This window comes from Acipenser ruthenus, chromosome 18, assembly GCF_902713425.1.
Source record: "Acipenser ruthenus chromosome 18, fAciRut3.2 maternal haplotype, whole genome shotgun sequence".
Taxonomy (NCBI): domain Eukaryota; kingdom Metazoa; phylum Chordata; class Actinopteri; order Acipenseriformes; family Acipenseridae; genus Acipenser; species Acipenser ruthenus.
The window spans coordinates 33466277-33479784 of NC_081206.1; the positions used below are offsets into that span (position 1 = coordinate 33466277).

Below are 13508 nucleotides of genomic sequence, written 5' to 3' on the forward strand. Positions count from 1 at the left end.
AAGGGTTAGGGTTATTAATTGTGCACACGATGACTGAAGGGTTAGGGTTATTAATTGTGCACAGTGACTGAAGGGTTAGGGTTATTAATTGTGCACACGATGACTGAAGGGTTAGGGTTATTAATTGTGCACACGGTGACTGAAGGGGCTATCCAAATGGAAAGCAGACCAGGACTCTTGTTTCGGTGTTAATAATTGAACATGCTGTGTGAAATGTCTCTTTCAATCTGTGAAGCTTCATATAAAGAGTGTCTTCAGTGAACAGACAAGGCATTTCCCTAGACAGCCTGTTTAGGAAGCACATTCGATTAATGGACTGCACTGGATCAGTGTCTTTTTTTAATTGATTTTAACAAAGTGCTGTAGGTTCTATCAGCAGAGCCATGCAACTGTGTTTCTGTTTCTATTAAGACTTGAGTAAAACTTTATACAATTGAATTCATTTCATTAACCCTTTAGCACCTGATGTTTCTGAAAAGGAACACTTGATCCCCCCCCAAAAAACAAAACAAAAGGGTTAAATATATATTTGTACTTCTATTAGGGTTTTAATAGTTTAGAGGTCAGCTGTAGTGCTGTATACAGTAGATTGTGTATTCAGGATGTGTTCAGTCTTTTCCACATACACCTGTAGTCTCACTGTATGCATTAATGTTGCGGAGCATCATAAAGTAACAGCACTTTGATTTTGGGGTTCTCGTCGTTGCTGTTTTGAGTGCTTGCAGAAAAGTCCTGATATGTTCCGGTTTGAACGTATTGGAAACGGAGTGGAATCCAACATCCCTGTCGTCCCTGCAAGTCACTTTCACTAAGAGCGAGGGTTAGTACTTTATTCTACCTACAGTGCCAGCCCACTATGTGTGTGTTATTTATCTTGGTGCAAAAACAGCTTGAAATATTCTAAGGAGCTTTTATTGGATTTGAAAACAATGCAATGCTCAACAAATCTGATACTTATTACAATGAAAACTTGTAAGTACAAAATGTTTTATAAACAGTTTGAAGAAACAATAGGTAAAAACTAGAAAAGAAAACCGAAACCCTTCTTGTGTAGGTTTTATGATCTTGGTATTACAGTTCTGATTTGAGGGGGGTTCCTATACAGAGACTTGGCATAGGTAATAGATCATATTTATTTGTAACAAGTGTCTGTATGATGCAGCACCTCTGTTAATATACTAAACACTGCTCATTGTTTTCAATGCAGCTCATAACAGCAAACTCTCTGTATAGTTTAGATATTTAAAAACGTTAAAATAATACCAAGCCAGCTGTGCTCCTGAAAGGATCATATTTACAAACATAATCATTAATTTCCTCTAAGTGTAACCCCTTGTTTGCTGGCGATTTTTTTTTTTATGCATTGTTTGATATGGGCCAGTTTATCGATGACCAGAAGTATCCTCATTATACAGAAAATACTAATAATAATGTGCTTCCAACTGGTTTGTTTAATTACTGGTAAATGCCACCATTGTATACAGGGGATACACCAACACACACACACTTTATTTATCTGCTTAGTAACAAATATAAACCAAGTATAAAGATAGCGATTACATTAGAAAGGACTTGTGTTTGTAGTGAAGCCCGGTGTGTGACTGAGTGCTGGCAGTTGCTGGAGGATTCCCAGTTAAAGGGGGTAACACTGCCCACTGCCAGCTTCCTTTCAGTTGTACATGCCAGGACAAGTTGCAGGTTGTGTGTGTGTGTGTGTGTGTTTTTTTTACTTTTTTTTTTTTTAAGGTTTCTCGAGGGTAGGAGCACACAGTTCAGAACACTTGTAGAAACAGATTCTTGTAATATATATAAAGTGCATTAAAATGCCCTAACAAAATGCAGTTTGGTACATTATGTCCTCCACTGCCAGGATCAGGTGCTGCTTTACAGTCCTGTCGCTGCTTCATGTAACCATTGTCAATGAGAGAAGGCACAAGAGATGTCCCGTGTACAGCATGCCTGGCAGTGGAAGAGGGTCTTTCCATTTGATCACTTGACAACACCTTCTTCCATCCTCAGAGGAAGTCTGGCATGCAACGACTGAGTCGCATTTGAGTTTCACAAGTCCCCTCCTTTTCTTTCCAAAGGTGGGATGTGGTAAGTTTTCAAACAAGGTTTAAGTGGATGTTCTTTGCTAGGCTGTTGGAGAACAGGAAGAGAAACAGAACATAGATTATTGCAGCTGTTTGGATGGAAAAGCAGCTAGGAACTTTTTGTTTTTATTTCCTTGCAGTAAACAGAGGTCCTGCATAATCTTTTGGCCTGTGCATATATTTTTGAATAAATAAACAGAACCCTGCACCTTGTTGGTTTTTCCATTGGATTTTGTTGGCTGCAGCACTGGGAGAGTTACGTTCTGTGACAGGACTGACGTCAGAGAGGTCATGGGGTATGTGGGTATCTTCGGTGCAGCTACGTTTAACTTTGGCAATTCCAGCGGATAAGGAGGACCGTGACGTCTCACCAGAGGCTCCTGCACGTGTTTTATATGATGCTGGAAAGGGAAAGGTTTAAAGGGGGATTACGTTATGTGTTGTGTTTGACTCGCAGTAGAAAGGCATTGCTCACATTCGCACTCCTAGGAAAGCTGTGTGAAAACAGTTTGAACAGTATGAAATGTAGGATGGGATTCCCTGGCCTGGTTTTTCATTACTTTAAGCACTGAGTCGCTACATTTATGTATGTATGTATGTATGTATGTATGTATTTTAAATGATAAGATATTACTTCAATGGAAAATAAAATTGATTTTGCTACTAGCCGGTCAGGATTGTAAAAGATGTGTAAGCGGTTTGCCTCACCGGTCTTCTTCCTTGCCGTGCAATTCTCCAGAGGTTATCTATTGAGTTGGGGGTCCCGCTGTTCTCACCCTGCTGCACGGCTCCGATCGCGCGCCGCAGTGTGGCAGCTTGTTTCTCTGCCACCCTGTGAGGGATGGGAAACAAGACAGAGACTATGTGATGCTCCCAGTCAGTACCAGCAACTCAAGACAGAGACTGTGATGCTCCCAGTCAGTACCAGCAACTCAAGACAGAGCCTGTGTGATGCTCTCAATCAGTGCCTCTCTATGCCCTTTCATCAGGTAAAATACATGAATTTGAGGAAGATGTGTGCATGAATCCTCTGATTTGTTAACTGCAATCTAAATGTTACATTTCTGTGATGGGTGAAGCCCTCCAGTGATCCATCGGGCTTCTTTACATTGCACAGCATGCATTGTCTCAGGTTTACCTGGGGGGGTGGAGCAGCTCAGACTCTATTCCTATCCAGTCTGTGGCCACTACTGTCGCAGATCTCTGACGTTTTCTGAGATGCACTGTAGTCTATATTCCACTAAATTGATGCTGCCATACTAATCTGATTCGTAGCCTCTCAGCTGGATTGATCGGGTTGCTATGCTGTCAGTATGAATACCAGTGCTCGGTTACACTGCATGTTGAGAAGTGCTTACTAAATGCAGACAGCGCGGCACATTGCATGCTGTATTGAGTTTGTGTGTACAGGGCTCATCATAACACATCAGAACAAGTTTAACCCCAGTGCCACTTTGGTATGTTTTCCTCAATCACAAAGCCAGCTATCTGAGAGGGCTGTGGCTACATTAGTGCTGTGCTGCTTCTGGATTGCACGGAAGGCTCCCCTACCTGAGCTCTTTAAAGTAAGGGTGCTGCAGCGCTGCCTTGCTGCTGGTCCTCTCCTCCGGCTCGTACTGCAGCATCTCGTACATCAGCGACAGGCTCTCGGAGCTGCTGCGGGGAATCAGACGGGAGATCCCAGAGCCTTTCTTTGGAGGGAAGTCGAAGCGCATTGCTCTGGACCTGGGGATGAAATTCAATCAGCTAACAGAACACAGATAACACAGACTTCAAAACAAGAGCGGAACGGTTTCGCAGATTCAGGCTGTGAAGTTTGCTGACGCCACACTTGCAACAACTTTGAGATTTTTGACAAAGGGCTCCTGCAGCAACACCTAGTGGCAGTGATAAGTTATTGCAGATTCATATACGCACCATACAGAGGGTTACGGGATTCATTCTGTGTTCAGGAATGCATTTCCTTTTTCAAAGTGTATTTTCATTGCAGGTAGAAGATGATGTTGAGTTCTGGCATTGTGTAACACGTTTCATAGCTAAAATCAATCATTTACGTCTGAATGAATAAATCCAAGCAGCACACTTACTGCTTAAACTTCCTTAAAACAGCACCATCCGGAGTGCCAAGCACATCGTGGATCCTGGAAATCTGGTCTAGCTCATTGGATCCAGGAAAAAGCGGATTTAGGCTGTGAAGGAAGAATGTATAACAGCTCAAAGCACTGACCAGGTCAGTAGAATAAACAACACTATTCAATCTTTGCCATCTGTTCTTGTGCTTTCATGTAGGGAAAGCTCACATGCAAACTCGTATGCATTGTACTGTCCATCTGAGTACTTGCACTGCAATGCCCTTGTCCCTCGGTACCTGACGATCTCAAAGAAGACACAGCCGGCGCTCCACATGTCCATTTTGTAGCTGTAGTGCCCGTCCGTAAGGAGGCACTCTGGAGCTCGGTACCAGCGGGTGGAAATGTATTCTGTGTATGGTGGCTTCGAGTACACACTCCTACAGGAGCCGAAATCAGCTAGCTTCAGTACGTCTCTCTGCAGAGTATGAGAAGGGCTGTGTTAGATACCCACTCCTCATCGTGGAGACAGTGGAGGAGATACCAGCTGACATGCGGCTCTGTGTGTGGCAGGCCTGTGCAGGGAAGTGGTATCGTTTTTATTTACCCTGATCAAGATGTTTTCTGGCTTCACGTCTCGGTGAAAGATTCCATTTCTGCAACAAGAAAGCGAACACATTTTTTTAAATTTAAAAAAACAAACGCTACTTGCAATTTTCTGTTTATTGAAGCACTCATAAACTAAAGCAATATTTCACAGGTCACTTTTTAAATGAACTAAAAGTACACATTAGGCACAACCTTGAGTACATAATCGCTGAGTAAACATGCTTGCTGGTTTTATTTGTTTATTCAGTTAACTAGGGCGTGTGAGCTGGGCATCGTGTTTCCAAGGGAGACATGGAGAGAGGAACAATAGAGACAGAATCCCAGCTGCAGCGCTCTGAGCTGCACACACACAAGAACAGTCTACAGCTGGACAGATCTCTCATGCGGGAGGCCAGTCGGCCAGGTACAAGCTGACCACACAGTATCTCGGTGCATTTTCTTTTTTGCAAAATGTTTTTTTTAGACCCAGCAGAGATAGTTCCATAACCAAGGTTGTCCTCTCATGAAAACAACTGGTTTCGATAAAGTCTATAGTGAAGATTAAAAACATGGTTAGAAACGGAGCTTTTTCTGCAGATAACATCTGTTTAATGCAACAGTGCAAACAAAGACTTACTCTTTCAAACAGGAACAGCTTGGGATATAATTCCTATTTCCTGTTTGGAGTTCAGGAGAGAACGCTCCCTTCCTCTCTAAAATGATTTTGCTCAGTACTTACCTGTGCATGTGATCCAGAGACTTACACAGCTGGTACATATAACTCTTTATTTTATTTTCAGGTAAAGGATCCCTTCGTCCTGCAATTACAAGGGAAGGCTGTAAATATTTGATTATGTGTCAATGTAACGACTCTTATTTCTTCACAATTTAAAAATCTAATCTACACATATCACCTGTTTAAGGCTCTAATGCTGCGTGCTCTCTCTCATTCTCTCTCAGCTGTTTCTGCTGATCTCATTATTTACCAGGCCTGAAAAGACTCTTTTTGAAGTGTGCTAGTTGGAGATTTTTTTTAGTATAATTTGCTAGATAATGGTTTCACTCCCCTAGTGGTAATTTTTTAAAACCAAATGCAGTTTTTGGAAGTCTTTTCAGAAGCTCTAATATCAAACAAAACGAAATGAACCTTTCTGAAAACACAGATTATATTAAAACGCCCTTTTAAAGCAGTTTTATATAAACATGTGGAATGTTATGTATTCTGGTTTGTCTTGATATCAAATAACCAGACTCTCTAGGCTGTGGATCAGTTATAATTCCAGTAACTATAAACTGTGATCAATGTCCAGGTAGACAGAAACTAATCTAACATGCATTTAATTTGGTCTTTTTCATCACAAAGGCTGAAGCCTACTCTTCTCACAGTGGGGTGTGTGTAATTACAAGCAGACTTGCCTTCGACAGGAAATGAACACCTAAAGCCTTGATAAGATTAAAAAGGTCAGGAAAGCTTATGCTCTTGTTGTGACCCCCCTAGATAATGACAGTGAAGTCTAGGCTTAGTGTTACTTCCTTTAGTACTCCCAACAGCACAGCCTGTTAAAGCATGCTTTAACAAGCATATCACAAAACAGAAATGCAAGCGTGGCTTTACAGCAAACCCATACTTACCTCGTATTAACTCATAGACGTTCATCTCCATGAGCTCGCATATCAGAGAGAGGGAGCCCGTCTTTCTATCACTAAACAACAAAGAAAGCCGTGAATTCAGAGAGTCCCATTGATTACATGCAGTGTGCACCTGATTCAAAAGGAAGCTCACTGTTAATGACACTGTGTAAAGAGGCAGTGCTGGGGCAAATGTTCAAACTGAAATATTCCAACTAACGCTGTAACCCCAGCAGGACAAGCTCCATGGAGCAGATGAGCACCAGCAAACCGAAATGCCATCCTTGGTTAACGATCCAGGTTCTTCACTATATACAGGAATGCATGTGTGTCCATGTACAGTGTTCACATAGTGTGAGCGGACAGACCTGCTTCTCATGTTCCTGTCACTTAAAGAATATCAAACGTGACTCGATCAGGTCAGTGAAACAAGGTGCGTGCTGAAAAAGAAGCAAACTGTTTCACAATCATGGGACACACCAAGGCCTTCTCCTGGGGACTTTACCATCGGGGGAGAATAACCTGGCAGAAAAAGCATGCGCTAACCAAACGTACATGTGTGTGCAGCACAATGAGCCAGATTCTCAATGCTTTTTACTTAAAGAAAGAAACAAAGAATCCTGAAAGAACAACATAATGACAAGAATAACAAACAAGTGAAGAGCCTTCAATGAAATGCTTCAAAATGTTTATTTCCAGTCCCACTAGCTCTGAGGATGGTAGTTCCTGTGAGCTCAGGAGTGACTCTGTTACATGTCAGTGTGTCCACTCAGGGTCAGCTCTCTAAGTAACCTCAGCATGCCCACTGTGGATGTAAAAACCCTTCATTGTAACTGTGTTGTGAGAGTTCCTGTTCAGCACACGAGATAACCCTAACCCTAACCGAGGTACTTACTGAAGCACTTCGTGCAGCTGTAGAATATTGGGATGAGGGCTCAGTCTCCTCATGGCTTGGATTTCACGCAGGTTGTTCACTTGCTCTGTGCTGAATGACATGCGTTAAATAAAAACAACACTGAATGCATTCATTCATTCATTAATACATGCATGCCCCCGCCTCTGATCATAACAATATGAAACGTGGACACCCTGAATTCATTCATTCATTCATTAATACATGCATGCCCCCGCCTCTGATCATAACAATATGAAACGTGGACACCCTGAATGCATTCATTCATTCATTAATACATGCATGCCCCCGCCTCTGATCATAACAACATGAAACGTGGACACCCTGAATTCATTCATTCATTCATTAATACATGCATGCCCCCGCCTCTGATCATAACAACATGAAACGTGGACACCCCGGCAAATGGATAGGATTCTGACTTGAACGACTGTTTTAAGGAAGGTTAAGTTAAACCATTTATTATTATTATTATTATTATTATTATTATTATTATGATGCATTTAATTAAAGCTCGTAGTTAATAAACCTTTTTTTTTTTTTTTTTACTGTTTTATAAAGGGTTTCATTTTTCAGAGCGCTGTTTAACCTAAGATACATTTTAGAATCACTTTTGCTAAAGAATTGTGTGACTAGAGCCCAGGGATTCTTTACCAAGCTGCCTTTGTGTCTTTGATAATCACAAGAGAAATGAACAATGAATCATTGATATGAACTCGGACAGAAACAAACGCGAGCGAGAGCGAGGATAGTAAAAACTGCAATGAAAAGACGTTAATTACACACCCCTCTCCAAACCCTAAAAATGAAGCACCACATCTTCTATATCACGAAATGAAAAGACGTTAATTACACACCCCTCTCCAAACCCTAAAAATGAAGCACCACATCTTCTATATCACGAAATGAAAAGACGTTAATTACACACCCCTCTCCAAACCCTAAAAATGAAGCACCACATCTTCTATATCGCGAAATGAAAAGACGTTAATTACACACCCCTCTCCAAACCCTAAAAATGAAGCACTCTATATCGCGAAATGTTCATGAGAAATACTTTTTTTTTTCTCCTGTTGTCAAAACATACCTCTCAAAGCGCTGCTTCATCTTTTTGCACGCGTAATAACCCCCGTCTTGGAGACTTTGCGCCTTCACCACTTCGGAAAACGTGCCTTCACCGATTTTACCAATTATTCTGTATTCTGTAAAAAGAAAGAAAAAATAAACATGACTACACTGTAACTATCATGCACAGGGGATACAACCAGCCCAGGTGATGATAATACCACGTCTCTAACACTACACTGTAACTATCATGCACAGGGATACAACCAGCCCAGGTGATGATAATACCACGTCTCTAACACTACACTGTAACTATCATGCACAGGGTATAAAACTTACTATCCATGCCTGACTTTCATCTGCAATACTACTAGCGCCGTTTAAATGAAGCGGGCCCGTTTCATCGTGTCCAGAACAAATACCGAGCTTCATCGTTTTCATTTCCCACGGCTGAAAATTACGTATCAAACTACTGGACGGTGTTTTCTCGCTGTCTTGTTTATTTCATTTCCAGGAGACTCGCACGCACTCTCGCCATGTTGTGTCTCCTTGGTAACCAGGCACGCTTCACCTTCGACCTCTTCAGAAATGCAGTAACGTCATCCAAGCAGCACGGGCTTGTGTCGTGATGTCAGCGGTGACGTAACCGACTCTCTGCAGTTCTGTTCAGGATGGTTTTCTTCGTGCTGCTGTCGGTACTGATGCTAGCTTCACTTTAACGATGTGCTGTTTGCTGAAACTGCGAGTTTGCTTTGAAGATGAAAATGTATTGACCAATAATCATTTAAAGCAGTTGGAAATAATAATTTAAATTAAATCCAATAACGTAAACATGACTTTTCTTTCAACCTGACTTGAAACCTGTTCTCCCCATATCGCTAACATGGACGGGACTTCCCTGAAATCTGAAAGTGGTCTACTGCCCAACTTCAATATCTTCACAAACATCATTGCGTTTGTGTTACTTTACGTTTCTACTTGCACGACACACCCGAGATGTAATCGTGCAATCACGCCCGAGCAGATTGCACGACGTGTCAATTGCACTTGCCCTTCTCGTAAAAGTAATACATGACGACACCCACTTCAACAGCACGTGCTGTTTTCAGTTGCCATGGTGATAAATAGCCGCTCACCTCTGTTCCGGAGAATATTGGTCAGATTTGTAAATTCTTTATTTTGCGTGTGTCGGAGTTTTTCGGCATAATGTCCATACTTCATCAAATCCACAAGGTTAGCCATGATTAAAAAAAGAAAGAAAATAGATATATATTTTAATATTAATATTAATTTTCCGAATTCTGGTTATGGGCGTCGTTCATTTCGTTGTATTCCATGTTTTATATGGAGTCTTCGTTTCTTCAGAATACCCACATTTAAATTAAGTGCGTTTTAATATAGTTTAAACCAAAAAAAAGCTGAACGCGTTTGCGATTCAGGCGATATTGTGCGCTCTATCAGTCTTCACGGTGCTGCTGGAGTCGCTCGCTGTGCAGACCTGAGTAAACACACGCCCCCGGGCACTAGCAGCATACTACGAGCTTCTTTACATGAAGCTCGTAGTATTTTGCTCCATGCTCTCTCTCTGAACAATTTGCTGCGGGTAAGAAATACTTCAAGACAACATCTCTTTAATATGCAGGTGTGCAGGAGGCGCTGAAACCCAAACCGCACTCGCTGTTCAGTGAGTTTTAGTGTTTTGTGGATGACTGTGGCTGGGTCACGTGAGAAGTCTAGACCCAATGAGAAACTATCATCGTCTATGGCTGCTAAGGAATAACATAAATAAATTAATGTAATTAAACATGTGTCCTGGACTGGCGCTTGCGGAAGCCACGTTTGCACCCCTGTTACTAACTCATTAGAAATCACAACAATCTCGATTCTTATAACACATATTTGTATTAGTAATAATACTAATACTAGTAGTAATAACTGTAACATAATTAATTCGGCTGTAGTGTTGTGTGGACAAATCCCAACTACAGTACAAACATTCCTCCTCTGGCTGCAGTACCGCTGTGTGTCCACTGGAGGGGCAGTGTGCTTCAGTGGCTGTTGTCTGCGCTGCAGGGGACTGTGCCGCAGTGTGTGTTAATGTCCACTAGAGGGGGCAGTGAGCCTGTGTCTCCGATATAGAAGAGTTAACATTTAATTTGTTTTGCCAGGAACGATATTTTAAAATGTTTCCGTGTCAAAAGACAAACACAGGATAAAATGCACTGAAATGATGACGCGCCGCTACTGTTTGAGTTCTTCTATTATTATTTATTTCTTGGCAGACGCCCTTATCCAGGGCGACTTACAATTGTTACAAGATATCACATTATTTCTTACATACAATTACCCATTTAGAGAGTTAGGTTTTATTGGAGCAATCTAGGTAAAGTACCTTGCTCACGGGTACAGCAGCAGTGTCCTCCACCTGGGATTGAACCCACGACCCTCCGGTCAAGAGTCCAGAGCCCTAACCAATACAACCCTCCCACCCAGCCGAAAGTCGAGCTTCAATCTTGATAATGTCTTGGTAGTTTTGACCAATCATAGCCCGTGTCGCTACCAAGAATTGACCAGAAAAGAGCCAATCAGATTTCGCAGAGCTACCAAGAATCAAGTGACGGAATTAGCCAATCAGATCTCGTAGAATTACCAAGAATACTGAGCATTTTCAACGACGGGAGATTATTGAATCTTGAAGTCTTTTGGTTTATTTCGAAAGACAATCATCTGAAGGTAAGATTTTTATTACAGTATTATTTTAATTGTCACTAGTACTGTACGTATAGTCATCAAGAATTAAAAAATGACAATAATAATATATGTTCGCATTACAAATATCAGCTGTAGAAATGCGCCGATAGTAAACTCTATGTTTTGTAATATTATCAATAAAAATACACGATTGACATTTTTACAATAGGTGTCAGTTCTGAGTGTTAAAAATGTAATATTTACAAGAGCTAGAAACTTGTTTGAGAGACTGTTTTATCCAAAGCGCAATTATATTTAATACATGTGTCCGTTATAATGTTACTGTAATATTTGTATCCAGGACAACAGAAATCGTACCATGGTAAAATAAATAGTCCCATATAGTACCGTGGTATAGTGTTGCATTATACTGTAGATACCATGATACTCCTCAGAAATAAAAAGTACAGTCGTATTATCATGGTGGTACTGCATTATAGTACCATAATAGTGCATTGCTCACTGGTAGTATTGTAGCGTTTCACGCAGTATACAGAACAGAAGGAGACAACACGCTGCTTTCAGGAGCAAAGCTTTATTTAGGATCCCTCTCAGCCCCCCTACAAACACCACTGATCTAGCCGCTTGACCTGGACCGACCAATGAGCGTGCAACGCCCCCTTTTATAACTTAACCCCGCCCCTTAATGCTAATCAGGTGCCAGAGCGAACAGCTATCCCATTGGTCCCCAGCCGTACACTAGGACCAATGGGCACACACAACCAACAGCCAATGACAGGGGCCAGAGCGCACCATGCGTGCAGGACAGCTCGCACAGCCAGAGGGACAGAGCGAACCCGCAGCTACAGGGAATACAGACCCGGGGGGGACGGGGACGGGGACGGGGACAAGGGGGGACACAATACAGCGGTAATAACAGCACCCAGACAGGGGAGACAAGAGCGAATACACAACACGAAACATGATACACGGATCACTACAACATAGATACATTGTGTTGTTCTATCATTTACTTTTAATTTAATAAAAATGTGAACATTAAAGTTGTATTACTCAAACTGGCACTCACAACTTTAACTGGTAGGTTCCGCGCGCTTGTAAAAGCAGAGGAGAGATTTTGTAAATGTTTAAGCCTATTTCAAACCATAGCACTTCTGTGGTGTAACTGGTGAACACATCGGCCCTTTGGGTGGAAGATCCAGGTTCAAGTCCTGGCGGGAGTACAAACTGGTTTGAAATAGAGCTGACTTTAAACACTTCTAAATGATGTACATATAAAGAATTCATTTTTCAAATAGGGTATTAGCAAATAATGACTGGATTTCAAGTAACAAAGCCAATACACTTAGAAGTAGCGTGTTGTTTTTAACACATTACTGAGTTTACACATTTTGTATTATTTGGTGTTACATAAAACACTGTTCTGTATTTTGCCCTAATATTTCAGCACAGTGTGTTAGAATTAACACACAATATGGCTTGTCCATAATCACACTCAGTAATGTGTTAAAATACAATTTCATGGAAGAATGTATTACCTAATAGCATAAGTATTTTAGTCCAATTCTTGAGAATTTGTGTCATTTTAAGGCAGAAGCATGTTTTTAATTTCATGTTTTATTGTTGCATATCATGGTAGCACAACAGAGAGTAACAGTTAAACGCTGTTTGTTTTTAGATTTCAAAATCAAAATTGTATCTGATTTGTTTACCTTTTGTAACTTTACCTGAAAATAGGATAATAACAGCAAAACAGAGATTGGCCCGTACGGGGATCGAACCCGCGACCTTGGCGTTATTAGCACCACGCTCTAACCAACTGAGCTAACCGGCCACTCAATGCACGTGATTTCTGCAATGTATGTACAGGATATATACAAACAAATCCATTGCATGGGGTGGAATGCGTAGCTGTATTAATACAGTTTGCACACCTTAATCTGAAGCGAAGAAGCGTATGGAATTGACTGGAATAATTATAAAAAAACAGTCGTATACACAGAGCGTTGTTTTCACAAAAGGCGATATCGTTGCAATTTTGCAGCTTTTAAACCCGCAACTTTGCAGTTTTTAAACCCTAGTACAGGTCACTAAAATCTTCGTGTATTTTAAAAACAGTGTAACCAACAACAGGCGAATCTGGTTAAATCGAGACTGCGCCACCCGTGCATTTTTTACTTTGGTTCCGGTGTCTTACTTTTAAGGTAAAGGGCACCGTGTGCTCCCTCACAAGCCCGGCTAGCTCAGTCGGTAGAGCATGAGACTCTTAATCTCAGGGTCGTGGGTTCGAGCCCCACGTTGGGCGGATGGGTTTTTATTTATTGCTAATATTTTTTTAACAGGCAATCCCTAATTCAATTTGTTATATCTATATAACACCAAACACGTTTTAACAAGAAAATACCATTGCTTATTAATACAGAATGTGACACAAATACA

General features: G+C 41.2%; 1 protein-coding gene and 2 non-coding genes across 4 annotated transcripts; 1 reads left to right on the forward strand and 2 right to left on the reverse strand.

Moving 5' to 3' along the window:
* Window positions 1-682: 682 nt before the first annotated feature.
* Window positions 683-9844, reverse strand: LOC117417653 (MAPK/MAK/MRK overlapping kinase-like). 2 transcript variants are annotated; one of them, XM_058992124.1, is made up of 12 exons: window positions 9494-9844; window positions 8380-8494; window positions 7275-7364; window positions 6383-6453; window positions 5490-5568; window positions 4770-4818; window positions 4462-4640; window positions 4181-4282; window positions 3645-3818; window positions 2802-2925; window positions 2303-2494; window positions 683-2139 (listed from the first exon to the last, which is right to left on the reverse strand). In XM_058992124.1, the coding sequence occupies exons 1-12, from the start codon at window positions 9597-9599 to the stop codon at window positions 2059-2061; spliced, it is 1362 nt and encodes a 453-aa protein (XP_058848107.1). In that variant the 5' UTR covers window positions 9600-9844; the 3' UTR covers window positions 683-2058. The 2 variants fall into 2 exon arrangements, with proteins under 2 accessions (XP_058848107.1, XP_058848108.1); XM_058992125.1 differs by lacking the exon at window positions 9494-9844 and adding an exon at window positions 8697-9093 and having other exon boundaries at window positions 684-2139.
* A 2985-nt stretch (window positions 9845-12829) lies between these two features.
* Window positions 12830-12903, reverse strand: trnai-aau (transfer RNA isoleucine (anticodon AAU)). Its single transcript has one exon. It is a non-coding gene; the product is annotated as a tRNA-Ile (tRNA).
* A 398-nt stretch (window positions 12904-13301) lies between these two features.
* trnak-cuu (transfer RNA lysine (anticodon CUU)) lies at window positions 13302-13374 on the forward strand. Its single transcript has one exon. It is a non-coding gene; the product is annotated as a tRNA-Lys (tRNA).
* Window positions 13375-13508: the final 134 nt, after the last annotated feature.